At 36.2% G+C, this 15,201-nt stretch overlaps 1 protein-coding gene and 1 long non-coding RNA gene across 3 annotated transcripts; one reads left to right on the top strand and one right to left on the bottom strand.

Annotated features, from left to right (window-relative positions):
* The first annotated feature begins 376 nt into the window (after positions 1 to 376).
* Positions 377 to 3,478, top strand: LOC115922801. Its single transcript, XR_004063625.1, has 2 exons — positions 377 to 2,392; positions 2,797 to 3,478. It is a non-coding gene; the product is annotated as an uncharacterized LOC115922801 (long non-coding RNA).
* Positions 3,479 to 7,390: 3,912 nt separating this feature from the next.
* On the bottom strand, positions 7,391 to 15,076 carry LOC578296 (NF-kappa-B-activating protein). 2 transcript variants are annotated; one of them, XM_030982485.1, is made up of 9 exons: positions 15,006 to 15,076; positions 13,721 to 14,390; positions 13,178 to 13,258; positions 12,789 to 12,868; positions 11,863 to 11,944; positions 11,454 to 11,560; positions 10,660 to 10,735; positions 9,812 to 9,961; positions 7,391 to 8,754 (listed from the first exon to the last, which is right to left on the bottom strand). In XM_030982485.1, the coding sequence occupies exons 2-9, from the start codon at positions 14,377 to 14,379 to the stop codon at positions 8,586 to 8,588; spliced, it is 1,404 nt and encodes a 467-aa protein (XP_030838345.1). In that variant the 5' UTR covers positions 14,380 to 14,390; positions 15,006 to 15,076; the 3' UTR covers positions 7,391 to 8,585. The 2 variants fall into 2 exon arrangements, with proteins under 2 accessions (XP_030838345.1, XP_030838344.1); XM_030982484.1 differs by having other exon boundaries at positions 14,920 to 15,014.
* Between the last annotated feature and the right edge of the window lie 125 nt (positions 15,077 to 15,201).

The following is a 15,201-nucleotide window of genomic DNA, read 5'->3' as shown; positions in this document are numbered from 1 at the left end:
CAGAGTAAACTTTTTAGAGAGCATTCCCCCCTCATAAATGGATATAAAAATTATTATAAAACCGGAAGAAATCTATGTTTGATAATAATAATAATACATGAGATTTATATAGCGCCATTATCCATTTTAATTAAATGCTCAAGGCGCTTCAAAATATTAGGAACACATTACATCATGACAAAGAATCGGTACATTTACATAAGAAAGAAAATGCAAAAATGAAAGAATGAATGAATGAATGAATGTCTGTCTTCAAAACGCGAAATTAACAAATGGGATTTAAGGTTGCTCTTAAAAGATGTTGAAGAGTCGGAGTTCTTCAGCTCCTGTGGAAGTGAATTCCACAGGGCTGGTCCGGCATGAGCAAAAGTCGTTCCCCCCAAGATTTCTTTGAAAGCGGTATGTGTAGAAGACCAGAGTTGGAAGATCGGAGGGTACGTGTGGGTTGGTAGAGGTGAACTAAAGACTGGTTGTATTCAGGAGCTGTTTTGTTCATGATTTGATGAACTAAAAGAAGGATTTTGAAAATTATACGTTCTTTTACAGGCAACCAATGGAGATTTTGTAAGATAGGAGTAATGTGACTATGTTTGCTTGACAGAGTAATGATGCGTGCAGCTGCATTTTGTAGTTTTTGTAACTGTGCAATTTGTGAATTTGGTAAATTATAGAGTAAACTGTTGCCGAAATCCAAACGTGAAGAAATAAGTGAGTGAACAAGTTTCTCTGTTGCCGAACGAGTCAGATATTTCCGTATGAAGCCAATATTGCGCAATTGATAGCGAACTGATCTGGAAATGCTTGTGATTTGTTTGGACATAGACATTAAGCCCGAGGTCTCTGTCTTTTTGTTGTCATATAACTCTATCCCTATAGACCCTGTACAATACCTTGTATCTAGTGGTACCATGGATGGAACGTTTTAATTTAACAAACTAACATCAATCCTTTAAATAGATTATGTAATGTAACAATTCCAAAATATTATATTTATTACCTGTAAGTATTAAAAAAGTGGGATATATCATTATGGACTGTTTGTTTTAACCCTCCTTATGCTTTCAAGGGACAAATAATAGCTTGGTCGTGGGAAGTGTTCCTGGTGAGGTATAAATGATATGTTTAAGCCCAGAAATTATCCCCAAAGAAATGTACATGCATTAGGTTAGACTAGGTTTAATGTTTCACTCTTTCGTCTTCACTGAACTTATTAATGGTAAATTATATAGCTAGTTGTTAAGTTTTTTTGTTGGATGTTTTCTTGTCCAAAATTTCAAATATGAAAAAATAATCATTTTGCACAGTACTTCATGAAATATTGAAAATGTGATATGTAGAATACAGATGCTTTTACATTATAGAATCGTCATCGTTTATTTTAATGTTGAACTTACTTGGAAACCATTGTAAGGTACATAGTATACATACAGCTAAGTGCTCCACTACCCCCTTGTAACTTCCTCCCTTAGAATATTAACATTAGCCGATTGTATTGCAGGCTAGGGTCGTAAAATTTCCACTTTTCGTTTTTTCTGGGGTTTTGGGGGTAAATATTTCGAGGATAGTTATCCTCGAAGTCGAGGCCTTATTTAAAAGATAAGGTGTAACTTGCTTTTGTTCTTTATATCTATTCTTATATTTTTAAAAGTGTCCACAATGGTACATTAATAAATTTTCCTTGTTAAAGAGAAGGATGAGTTCTGGGAAAGGCTGGGGAAAATAATTCGTGAACCTTTTCATTCTTTTTTATGATATAATGCATTTATAATTTTTTATATATATATATATATATAGCTACACTATATACAGATGAAATATACAGATACAGTTACCGCACGAGAAAAAAATATACATGATGTACACTTTTTAAAGAGGTTAAAAAAAGACAAATTAGGGAGTAGATTAAATAAGAAAGAATACAGTATAAAGTATCCAACAAGTGATTAAAACCTTTCTAAAGTTACGGTTTGTTATATCTAAGGAAATCCATATTTTCCTGTGAAAAACATAGATTTGCTATAAAAAAACAACACAACCGTTCTACTTTTTGGCAAGTGATAATCATTGAATTGTCTAGTTTTGTATGTAAGTAATGTATTGTGTTTTTTTTGTTTTTTTTACTTCTTCAAGACAAAAGGTATGATATTCTTATCAAGTTTGTATTAAATTGATATAACTGTAATGGATAATGGTCTTTTATCTTAGGAATGTGATTTTGGCGAAATAAAATATCAGCTAGTGCTCTAAAGGAGGTATTACACTTTATTCCCGAAACTAATTTCTGGAGCAGTATAATAATCCTGACATCAGATGGTTCAACGTCGAATAAACAAATTAGTTGTAAGAAATACCTTGACAAAAATGTAAATTCACATGTTGATGTTTATACTAGGTTACTTGTTACTTGTAGAGATAATCCCGATGGCAGCTATCATACAGCTAAACTGGGATGTCCGTGCAACGTGCTGGCATAGTGACAGTGCATGAAGTAATTCAAAACAGTGAATGATGTCTATTATTTACAATAAAGCGGTGGACGTGCAAGTAAAAACCAAGACGTGGAGTCTACAGTAGCTTGGACCCAACAGGAGGAGGCAACGCTCTGATGATGGGTAGAGCAGCCTCCTGGAAGATGGTCACTGTTGGAGATATTACCGCAGCAGCTGATAGGTGGTTCCACGTCCAGATGGTGCGAGGATAGAAGGAGTACTTGAAGCTATCAATGGAAGCTGGGGGTACTGCATACTTCAGAGGGTGATCATTTCTGCCCAGATATGTAGCTGGGATAATGTAAAGGTACCCTTTTACCCTCTCCCCCCCCCCTCTCTCTCTCTCTCTCTCTCTCTCTCTCTTTATCTTATCTCATATCTTTTCTTCTTTCTTCTATACTATCTCTCCTTTCTATGGTGCCATCAATGTGAATATGTCTTGTAGCACTTTCTCTCATTTGTCTTTCATATATTTAAATATACATTTAAATATACATTTAAATATACATTTTATGTAAATAATTGTTAAGGTATTAAATATTTTGTAATTGTAATGTTATTGCATTTTTAAAAAAATATTTCTTTTTGAAATACTGTTTGTATATACAACCTTGTGTTATCTTTTTGTATGTCTATGTCTATGTCTTTATTGAATTTGATTTTTGTACCTTGCAAGAGTTTTCAACTCCAGCTGATTGTGACAGTGATCATGGTCCTATAGAAGCATACTAATCACCAGATGAATATAAACAATATGTGTCACTTACATACTCACCAAATAGCATTGCTAAAAGGTGTTCATGTTTTCATGTTAACTGTAGCAGCCTATGTCGTAACTTTGATAACTTTTTGTTTTGTTAGTTCTTTGTCAATGCAACCTTCTGTTATTGGTATATCTGAAACATGAAATAACGATCAATCTCCGTTATCTCTGTATAATCTTGAAAATTATGACTATGTAAATAATAATATTATATATAGAAAGAACACGCATGGATGAAGTGTTGGTAGTTTTATTTGGACTGACATCAGTTACAAACAACGTCCCGATTTAGATTTGAACACACCTTTTATTTAAAGTCTGCTTATTAACATTCAAAATTGTAACACTTCTATATTACTCGGTGTCATTTGTAGACCTCCTATTTAACAAACAGATGTTTTTTTTTTCATCTCTAGTTACTGATGTATTTGAGATAGTAATTAGAGAGAAAAGTATTTTTGTTTATTCATGAAAACACATATGACACAATAATAAAGATATGACATAAAACCCAGGACAGGGATTTGAATTGCATTGGATGCATCTCAGGCAGGGTTACAATGACAATACACAATAACAATGACGGAAAAGAAAACATTATAAAATCAGTTTTTAAACTAAAAACATTGAGACTTCCTAACTAATAACAGTATCATAATCAATGCAAACTCCAGAATAAACCCTATTAAATTACACGTATTTATATATGATAGCAATAAAATTGAGAAAGAAAGAGAGCAATAGAGTAGTAGTTAAAGAAAGAGTGGAAGTAAGAATGAGAGCAAGGAAGACGCAGATAGAGAGAGGGAGTGAGAGAGAAAGAAAGGAAGACAGAGAGAGAGAGAGAGAGAGAAGGTAAGAGAGAGTAAAGAGAAATCAGAACTCCCGGTATAAACATAATTATGCCTACCAACTTAAACTTAAACTTAAACTAAATAAATACTCCTCCAGGCATATTTACGATGGCTGATTTTAATATATATATGCATGTTGGCAAGGTTCGCATTGTAACAGAAGTTTTAGAAATGTTAATGCTTTACTCAATCTGCCTCTGTACTTGATGATATAATAACTAATGAGGCAATGATACTTGTGCGCAGGCGCGTACGCAGGGGGGGGGGGGGGTGGAGGTTGAACCCCCACCCCCCTTTCATTTTTTTTATGTGTGTTTTGGTGGAAACCCCCCCCCCCTTTCATTAAAAAAAAAAAAAAAAAAAAAATAATATATATATATATATATATATATATATATATATATGACCCCAAAAAGCTGACCGTACCTCCCCCCCCCCCCCCCCCCCCTAACGAAAGAAAAATCGAACGGCCAAATTTTCAAATTTTGGGACAAAAAAAATATATGAATGTCCTCTTAGGTTGCATTAAGAAAACATTAAATGTTATAAAGTTTCCCACGGCCATGATAGAGATAAGGTGAGCCCCCTTCGTTGGTAAAGTGGAGGCATTATGACTGGATACTCTTGTGTTTGACCTTACTATTGGGATACTCTCTGTAATCAACCCTAATATCATTAGATTTTTTTACCATAGCGTGACATCTACATGCATAGCATAGATCAAGGGACCACCTGATATTGTTAATGTCGATGTTTAACCCTCAAGTAGGTATATTATTTCATGATAGACAACAACCTGACTTGTAATTCTAAATGTGTATGTATCGGGAAAGCATCATTGAAAATAAGATAAGATTAAAGATAAGATAATTTAATGCGTTTCCACAATATCTCATTTTACAAAGAGTGTAACAACATATTGAAGAATGATTATAATATAGGCCTAGATGTATACAATACTGGTACACACTATTCTGAAAATCGTCCTTCAATATTTTGAACTTAAGAGATGTAGCGGTGGAGCCTATGGGGGAAGCAGAGCATGTTGTGGATAGGCTCCTTAAACTACAAATGACATAATTAACCAAAGAAAAGTTTATAAAATACAAAATACACGCTAAAACAGGGAAAGGGAGATTACAGGGATACATGAACGGATACTCACAATTAACTACAAAAGACAAGGGAAAGGGAAGGGAATATATCTTAGCATAAGAAAAAAAGGATCAGGGGGGACCAACATGCACCGTTTAGCCATCGTTTTCTATATAGAGGGAGCAGGTAGCTACAAGTAGTACAGTGGGGCTTTAAAGAGCTAATATTGATTGAGTGGTTGAAATTATTTTTGCCCTCCCCGCCCCTCTCTCTATCCTTCTGTCTATCTCTCTCTATCCCTCACCCCCCCCCTCTCTCTCTCTGCCTCCCCCTCTCTATCTCTCCCCCCTCTCTTTATCAAAATTGTAACTGATATATGCTATTACTCTCATAACAGTATTAAAGCAATGAGAATGAGATAAAAGCATTCAATGATGTCTGCATTGGGCCAAGGATGTTTTCACAATTTCAATCATAACAGCAATACATGTACATCATAAAATACTGAACATAACACACTGTATTTCTCATTTTTATGTTTTTTATTTTTTTATTTACAGACCATGAAGAAAAATAATAAACAGCAATATCTTTACCCAACTACAGCAACACCTGTAACACTATGTCAAAACTGCTTAAGAGGAGCAGTCTGTATATGCAGGTGGTTTTTATGTACAACCTAATTTAACAAAGGTTCCAGTGAATGAACAAAAAAGTGCAGGGAAGCAACAAATCTAGTCTTTATAGACTTCTCTTGCTTACAGGTCGTTGTCAAAGCTGGGTTGGTTGTCCTTTTATTTCTAATTTTCATTTACACTGTCTTTGACGGATATATCAGACAAAAGAAAACAGCATGTATACAAATAGCAGCCAGCCAGAGACTGGTACAATCATGTACCTCTTGATTTACAATTAAAAAACTTTCTCCATCTGAGTTTATTTTCTAAAGGTGATATAGACGCATTTCGTCGCTGTTTTCACGAAGTGACGGTAGTGAAAAAAAATTGCATTCCCTTTGCGTTACGATTTTCCTCGCTACCGTCACTTCGTGAAAACAAGGACGATTTGTTGCAATGTCCTTTTCACTTGCTGGAGGAAGATTCAAATCCCATTAATGTTCCTTTCTTGATAAATTGTGAATTCCAAATCACATACACTAGATTTCAATAAAACATGAAGACATTGCAGTTCTATCAGATATAAATACTGGTACATATTCAGACAGAAAAGAGGTCTATTAAAAAAAACTAAAAAACATATACAATATGATGATAAAATAGCATTTTATGAGAATAAACAGACAAAAGGCACAGAATCCTGGTATAATATGTCTGTATACCTGTTGCTAGACGTGAATGGGTACTCTCAACAGGACTGTACTGTATACAACTGCTACACAATTTAAAAAAAAAAGGATGACATACCAACCTTTTACAGACTAAAATGTGTAAACTTACTTTAAAGGGATAGTTGAGTTTTGTTGCAGAGGGCGCTACTCAAAATATTTTTTTTGGTGAGATAATGAAAAACTGAGTATTAAATTTAAAAGAACATATAATTTAAATGAAAAAAAAATCATCTTTGTTTGATAAAAATCAGCTCAGAGATGATTTCTGATATTTGTTGTGCCCCACAAATATTTGATAATTCGAACCAGCTGTTGAAAAAAAAAATTGAGTTAGCTCTTATACCTTTTATTCCAACCAATGCTGATGTTGGCTCTTTGTTGGCTTTATTGTGTTGGTTATAATATGCACAACCAGCCGGCCCATGTATTGTTGTTATCAATTAATCAATTAATTAAAGGTCACCATATTTTTTTGACATTGGAGCTGAATTGGTACGATCGTATTGGCTAAATCTCACACATTTTGGGGACTAAAATTACCTTCATAGCAATTTTAGGTCCTAAGAGAGCATTAGAAATGTCATAACAATAATAATAATAATATTTAATTTTTATATAGCGCTTAATACAAATGTCTCTAAGCGCTTTACAAATATACTAATACCGCGGTCATTGGATTCAGTGCTTGCCCGCACACAATGTGTGCACAATCTCCACTCCCTGGGGAGCATTCCAGCTAGGGGTTACTTGACGCTCACAAGCTGTCTGACCAACAATGACGGCCGCATCCTACCGGGTACCCATTTGACACCTGGGTGGAGAGTAGCAAGTGCAGTTAATATCTTGCCAAAGGATATTAGTGCCATGTGAGGATTCAAACCCTCGACCTTCGCATCTCCAGTCAAGCGCCTTAAACCACTCGACCACGGCAATAACCATACACTCTGAAGGCATTTGCTGTCTGAAACAGGAACTCAACTATCCCTTTAATAACACACCCTTAATACATGGTCAGTCAATTGTGCATAGGTAGAAATAATAAGCAAAGCTCTAATGTGCACATAAAATTTGCAATTTACAATCGAATGTAGCAGAATTAAATTCTAAAGTACAGGAAATCATGTACATGAACAATATGTATGCAGAAATTAAGCGTACCATTTCATTTGCTAACCATTTTATTATTTGATGCAAACATATGAAAAATGATTTTGTGGACAGTAGTTCTTAATACATCATAATTTGCTAAAGATCTTTTTAAAATTCTGCCAAATTCTTGTCTTTCATTTTCCATCTATTGTCATAGTGACAGCCTATGGCAAATACAATCCCAATACCTTTCAACATCATACTAGGTCTCATTCCTGGGTATGGAGTGGCAACTGAACATCAATACCTTTCCATTGGAGAGTAGTACTGCAGGAGCAGGAGTCGAATCAAAGACATACATATCGCAAGTAACAGATAAAGACCAGTTCTGTGCGATTACATTGTCAAAGAAACCTTTGGAGCGATTGCAAAAGGTTGGTTATGCAGCACATAAAAGTTGGTGTATACTGCGAGGTTTAAGAATCACCGAAATGAAAAGATTATGGAGAAGTTTTCCTAAAGGTCATACGCACTCTACACAGAAATGAGTATATGGGACTGACTCAAACGTGAAAGTTGTGGTCCGTGTGTAGCAGTTACTTGTCAGATGTCGAATATGAGTGCATTTGAAAAGCCATCCTTTTCATGGGACTCTTCCACAAAAACATAAAAAGAATTAAAAAGTTCACATACTATTTGTTCACCTTTCTCAGAACTCAATGTTCTCTTTGAAGCCTTTCTGCACTAGTTTGGCCAGGAGGGATTAGACCTCCCTGCATGGTCACTGACAGGTAGTTATCTCATCAAATCAGCTCTTAATTAACATAAGACAAAGTGGACCATGGGGAATCACCGGGTACCGCTTAGGCATTGTTGGCTGTATAGTCCCGCTTTAAATCATCCAAGCAGTCGACTATGCCTGGTTGAGCTATACCATGTCTCTACATTTACTTAGACTTAGTCGTCTTTTTGTGCACCATATCCTTGAAGTCTGATAGGATCTTAGTCTCCCTCTTGCCGCGTTCCTCTTTGTTGAATGACAGGAGAGCCCTCTTCTCATCCGCACTGTAGATCTGGTTTTCCTTCCTCAGACGAACAGCTTCCATACGTCGATGTCTGAATAATAACACACACAGACAGGGATGTATTAGAGTGATAGTGAGGAAAATTACGATATTCAAAAATAATGATGTACATAGTACCAAAGCAGTGCACAACATCATCATTTATTAAAGTCAGCATTTCACTTCTTACAAGGGTTTACTGACTTTTGCGCCTAGAAGACACTCCCTCCATCTACTACCTGTCTTGAGCATCCTCCTCATTTAGACCAAACTTACAGCTTTCTTTCTCCACCATATCTTTCCATGAAATCTTCGGTCTTCCTTTCCCTTTTATGCGATCCACTTCTCGATTCCAAGCTCTTTTCAAAGGTTCATCATCTTCCCTTTCCAACACACAACCCATCCAGCTCAATTCACTTTTCATTACATTAAAATATCAGCTTCTCATATTACCCTGTCTTAAGAGAAATTGCAAAATCTATCACTTTAAACAAAGGGGCACCTGTACGTTGATGCAGCAGTGTGTCAGCATTTTATGTAATTCCTTTGTTTTCCTTCATGTTTTTAAAATGTTCAGCCATAGAATGCCAAGTAGAGATATATTTAGTTGATCTGGGCCCCGTCTTATAAAGAGTTGACATTAATTGCAACTTATTTGTGAGTGATATCAATGACAACTATGTGCATAAGAGACAGGAGATTGCAAACTTGCGATTGATTTGGATCAATAAGATGGGGCCCTTGGGGGTGTTTCACGAAGATCCTAAGTCGAACTTAACTCTAAGTTGGACTTTGGAGAGACATGTGTAGCCTTAAAAAAGAATATATTCAAAAGTGATAATTGAAGTATTTTAGACTTTTCATAAATTCCTCATCAAGAACATGATATCTCCTTGATAAAAGAAAATATGAATGATTTGAATCAACATTTTATGCCTTTTAAAATGACTTTTACAAAATATCTTCAAAGATGCTAACGGCTTTCCATAATTTTTAAGTCCAACTTAGACATAAGTTCAACTTAGGATCTTTGTGAAACACCCCCCTGGTTTACATGAATTATTGCAGAATGAAAGTAAGATTCTTGGGTAAGGATGATGAAGACTAACCTGCTACCGCTCATGACGTAGCCAACATCCTCATAGCTTGAGATCTCACAACTAGTCAGACCAATCTCACCACGGCGAGGGATTCTCTTACCATCCTGAACAAAGGCAGCCATAGCAGCACCTTCACCAGGTAGCAGGGCTTTACCAAAGCTACACAGAGAGAGAGAGAAGAGGTGGGCAAAGAAAATTACTCAGGGGTGATAGTAAGCACTAAAAAACCATGCCCTCCTTGAGTAAAAAAAAAAAAAAAAGAGGAAAAAATGGCATCTAACAACATTCCCCCCCCCCCCCCTTGGAGTAAGAAAAATTTGGAAATAATAGGGAAATAATAGGGAAAAATAGGGAAGAATTGAGAAAATAAGGGAAAAATTGGGAAAATCAAATATAAAATTGGGATAAAATTGGGGGAAAAAAAAAAAATCTGGAAAAAATCTGGAAACCGATTTAAATCAGGTTTTTTTTTAATCAGGTTTTTATCAGGCCTGATTACTCAAGATCTTGCTCAAGGCATACTCAAATAAATGCCATAAAACTCAGGTATTCAATCCTCCTCTTTGGTCATGTCTATCCAGTCATTGCCCAATAATATCATGCCCCCACCACCAGCCTCCCTTGTTTAATGTATGCTGGCACAATTCATGTTGTTGACTTAGGAAAAGAGGATACAACCTATTCATGATAACTTTATGAATCAGAGCAATATAACACTGAGCTCCTATAGGAAATCTATTCATTCAGATGGTCATATCTTAGCCAATACTTCACATTTTCAACTGGTTTTTGACATTTGCACATTATTTGTTATGCTCTTTCGGAAAATGTCACAGCTTCCGTACTCTAATACTTACTCCATGTAACTTGCTGCTGAGAATGAAGCGCTGGCCGGCATAGGACCAATCATCTCACTGTCTCCTTGTCTCCCTGCTACAAAACAAAATGAATAACATTCAACACACTGCCTATGGTAACTACATGTACGGGGTCCCTCTACTAATGTGAACCGCTAAACATTGTTGAAAGTTGATAACAAAAACTGTGTAATTTTGTTTGAAATGTTACTTATTATATTTCTTCTACTGTACTTACCCTCTAACATGAAAAAAATCCTGAGAAAATTCTCAAACCACAAAGCAATTTATGGTTTTCTTTTAAGGTGTCAATGTGTGACCCCTTTAACAGTAAATTCTCCCAACCAGTTTTAGAATTTTCCAAACCATTTTTCCATGAAAATAATACATAAAACAGGCTTTTAATTTATTTCATCCATTCAAAGAGAAGCTTAAGTTCTGGTCATGATGAAAAAGAAATCTTAGCTTCATCATTCTTTATATGTCCATTTGGAAGAATATCAAAGGAGAAATGTCCCCTGGGAGGACTGGCATATTGTTCATAGGAAACACAACCACATATTTTTTCATTACAATGATATGTTGGCTATTGTAAGCAACTTACTCTACACTTTTTGATGCGCTGATGATATTTACAATAAAACTGTAAAAGTTCTAAAAACACAATTATAGGCATTGGTTACAATTATTGAAGTTACATTCATCATTTTTTCTATAATATCCACTACTGACCAACAAACAGCAATGCTTGAGCAAGATGAAAATTGAGGATTTAACACAATTTGATATCTTACTTTTGGAAACTTCGACCCACTGCTCCTCATCGTCTTCAGCTTTGTCAGAATCGTCTGAATCTGAGTCATCCTCATCATCACTAGTGGCTTTCTTCTTCATCTTCTTACTGTGTATAGAAACAATACATACATACATCAAATAGCTTACAGTTCTAAGTCAACCTGTGCGAAACGTCGAGCCATTTCCGCCACCCATCCTCTCCACGTGCTATAGTTCTCCTTAGAACTATAAGCTAAGAAAGATAACCAACAGTCTTTTTCAAGACTACACCAACAGTCCTTTTCAGGACTACACACCCTCAAGAAAGATTACCGAGAATCCTTTTCAGGACTCCTCAATCCTCCCACTCTATCACATGGTGCATCCGCAAGCCTACTGTATAATTAATTGCTTGTTCGTTAAACATACCTCTTCTTTGATTTCTTCTTCTTTTTCTTTTCCTTTGCTCTCCTCTTCCTTTTCCTTTCCTTTCTCTTTCTTCGTTTCTCCTCTGGAAAAAAAAGTAAAGTACATATCAGTAAATAGAAGGGAAGCTTTCTTTACATGTTGGTTGTCCCAGTCCTGGTAAAAGTAACAAGCACTGTACACAGAAAAATTTATATGGGACTACACAAAGATGTGATAAGAATGTTGTCCTCATTTTTAAGCTGTTACATGTCATATTTAGAATATATGAAGGCATTTGAAGAGCCATACTTTTCAGGAAACATTTTTTCTAATTTTTGTTGTTGTATACGATATGTAATCCTGTTAATTCATGCGTATTTAAATCTTTAGATTAATCATGTAATTCATTGTATAATTGATTGTTGTAAAGCACATAGAGAATTTATTATTATGCGCTATATAAAAATGACTTTATTATTATTATTATTATTATTATGTTCTTCCACACTTGCATAATAACAATGAAAACGCTCACAAATTCTTTTTTCACCTCTTCACAGAACTCAACCTCCTCTTTAAGATTCAGAAGTCATTTAAGTGATCACCATTTATAAACATCTATAAGTGTTATATCATGTTCCATACTTTTAGTTTGTCTCTATAAAAAAAATGCTGCTATCATCCAAAGCGACAACGTATAAGGTTTACTTGTTGTTTCAATCTGCCGCTTCCTCTAATGAAGGTCCACGAGGAGATTGGAGAATACAGTAATAAAAACTATTAGCTACATTTATACTGCATACATATCAATCCAAGAGGATGCTTAAGAGCATTCACAAAGTATTACCAATACCCTGGCTGCATCTAAGCTGCCAAAAGGTGCTGCAAGCATTAAATAAACTACTTCCAACACCTGGGTTGAGAGTGGCACGTATATAGAAACTAACCTTCGCTATCAGCTTCACTCCCGCTGCTCCCTGAACCCTCCTCCTGCCCTGCTTCCTCTTGTTCAGCTGCTGCATCAGAACTTAATAACAACAAAAGGTCAGGTAAATATCATTTCTCTTTCTGAAAAGAATATATCTACTTGTGAATCAAAGAAAAACAATCATATTCTGGTATAGTGCATGTCACATTCGGATATAACTTTGCTATGTGCTTCCAAAGAGCTTTGAACATTATTCCTCTGAGTTTAGCTGTTGCTGTAATGAGCATGTTATCAATTATTTTGCCTCAGAGGGTTTTGCCACTGTGAAAGAAAAAAAAACCTTTGTTGACAAGAACATAGACTGTATTTACCATCATACTTATCATTAACTTATTTGTAAATGCTTACTCGTCCTCTGGTTTCTCTGGAGATGCACCCCATACCTCAAGCATTCCCATGGCTGATATCTTCTGTCGCTCTTGCCCTCTCCTGAAAGTAAAGAATATATCCTGGTGAATGCTTTGCTTTCTAAGACACTATTTTAAATGGATATCTTACATGTACATCATCATCATCGATACACAGGAGTGAGGTAGTCCTGTACATGTAGGTCTCCCGGTCGTCTTCCAAGATATAAGTTCAAATGTCAGTTTGCGACTTAAGACGTAGTGCAGAACGTGTGGATGTCAGGTTATATGAAATTGTTTAACAGGCCAGTCTTACAGTCATACAGAGAAAAAACAAGATGCTTAATACTTAATAATAAATTTATGAAACATACAGACATGTAAAATATAATTCCTTCCGTTATTCACCACCTGATACATAAGTTAATTTAGTTTCTTAGAGTAAAAATAGTCCAACATAATTGTCTGTAGAAAGCAAATTTGCATTTCCATAAGAAGCGTTTGCCAGCACTATTAGAACATCTCTGATCTCTTACAACCTCACCTCTCAAAGAAAAGATTTAGCTGATCATTGTTGTCATCACGTCTGCGGTGGTGTCCATTCTGATGTGAAGCGTTATCAGCTTTACCCCCGTTTTGATTGATGTCGTCCCTGTACTTTGCGATTTTGGAGTTGAGATCCTTTTCAAACTGTTCTCTATCAAATCCCTTGTCGAATCTTGATTCTCGCTTCCTGCCCCCTTCACCTCTGTGTGAATCTCTTCTATCTCTGCTATTATCATTCACTGATTGTGTCCTTCGAGGTGGGGATCTGTTTCTCCCGTATGAGTTCTGTACAGGACTGTCTCTTCTGTACCTTTCCCTTGCTGGTGATCTAGCGTCTCCAGGACTGTCTCTTCTATACCTTTCCCTTGGTGGTGGTGATCTAGAGTCTCGAGAACTGTCCGAACTGTCGCTATTTGAGGATGATCTCCTTCGTTCTCTGCTACGCCTTCTTTCTCTGGACTTGGACCTAGATCTGTTTCTAGCTCTGCTGGATTTATACCTGTCTCCATTTGAACGGTCTCTTGAATCTGATCTAGACCTGCTCCTGTGGTGTCTTGACTCCTCTCGTCTCGTCTTCTTGCTAGACTTGCGGTCTGGACTGTAGCTTCTTTCTCTGCCCCTGCTGTGAGAATGGGAGTCCTTGATTCCTGGCCCCATTCTTGTAGTGACTACAAGAATGAAAATGAATTTATAGGGGGGAAACGTGAGATCTAGATCTACATGATACTGATTGATAGACTGATGATAGAGTCTCATTTCTTTTCCAAGACAGTGGAAGGGCGCATGCATGAAGTTAAAGACCCTTATGATGATCTGAGATTACAGTGGCTAACTTCACACTATGGTACTACACAGCGGTTTGCCGTGAATCTGTGACTGTGTCTGTGAGTGTGCACGTGAGAAAGTGCACATTATGTTTTTGCTTCAAGGAAAAATACTTCAAAGAAGATAAGGAAATTGACACGAAACAAGTAAGAAACATAACAACTTTTAAATCATGATTATTATTTGAACAATTGATGAAGATTTGGTCGATTTTTGGTATGTTTTAGTAGGGTATCTCCACGCCAGAGTTACGGGTCAAAGCCCGGTGGCAAAGCGCAAATTTGGAAACTGCAATGACGCGCCGCGACAGCTCTAAAATCACACGTCGTCAGAGAGCGCTTTCATACTAAATTGTTTAAAAATAAAACTTACTAAACTGTTCTTCAATTACTTATAAACATGTTCTACTAGATATTCAGTATGATGATAAAAGTAAAGAAGCAGCATTGCAAACTCACTGCGTAGATCTTATTATGTTATTGATTCGTCTTGATCACTCTCGATCTCGCCTATCGTAACCTCAATCTTATGGAATGAACCGGAAGTAAAATGGTACGAATTCGGTTCAAGGTTCACGGTGACACGGATTGCAAATAAGACCCTTTCGGTTAATTGATCAGTTCGGATAGATGTTGTGTTTGTTTCCTGGTTACA

Source organism: Strongylocentrotus purpuratus, unplaced genomic scaffold (assembly GCF_000002235.5).
Source record: "Strongylocentrotus purpuratus isolate Spur 01 unplaced genomic scaffold, Spur_5.0 spur5_scaffold_12, whole genome shotgun sequence".
In the NCBI taxonomy this organism is placed as follows: Eukaryota; Metazoa; Echinodermata; class Echinoidea; order Camarodonta; family Strongylocentrotidae; genus Strongylocentrotus; species Strongylocentrotus purpuratus.
The sequence above is the reverse complement of the archived record's forward strand: the minus strand, read 5'-3'. Positions and strand labels throughout refer to the sequence as shown.

Excerpts from the sequence above, each read along its gene's own strand:
- LOC578296 (XM_030982485.1), bottom strand. The coding sequence starts at position 14,379 with ATGGGGCCAGGAATCAAGGACTCCCATTCTCACAGCAGGGGCAGAGAA. Across the intron at positions 13,259-13,720 it reads CTAAATCTTTTCTTTGAGAG|GAGAGGGCAAGAGCGACAGA; the intron begins GTGAGGTTGTAA and ends CTTTACTTTCAG. Across the intron at positions 12,869-13,177 it reads CCAGAGAAACCAGAGGACGA|TTCTGATGCAGCAGCTGAAC; the intron begins GTAAGCATTTAC and ends GTTGTTATTAAG.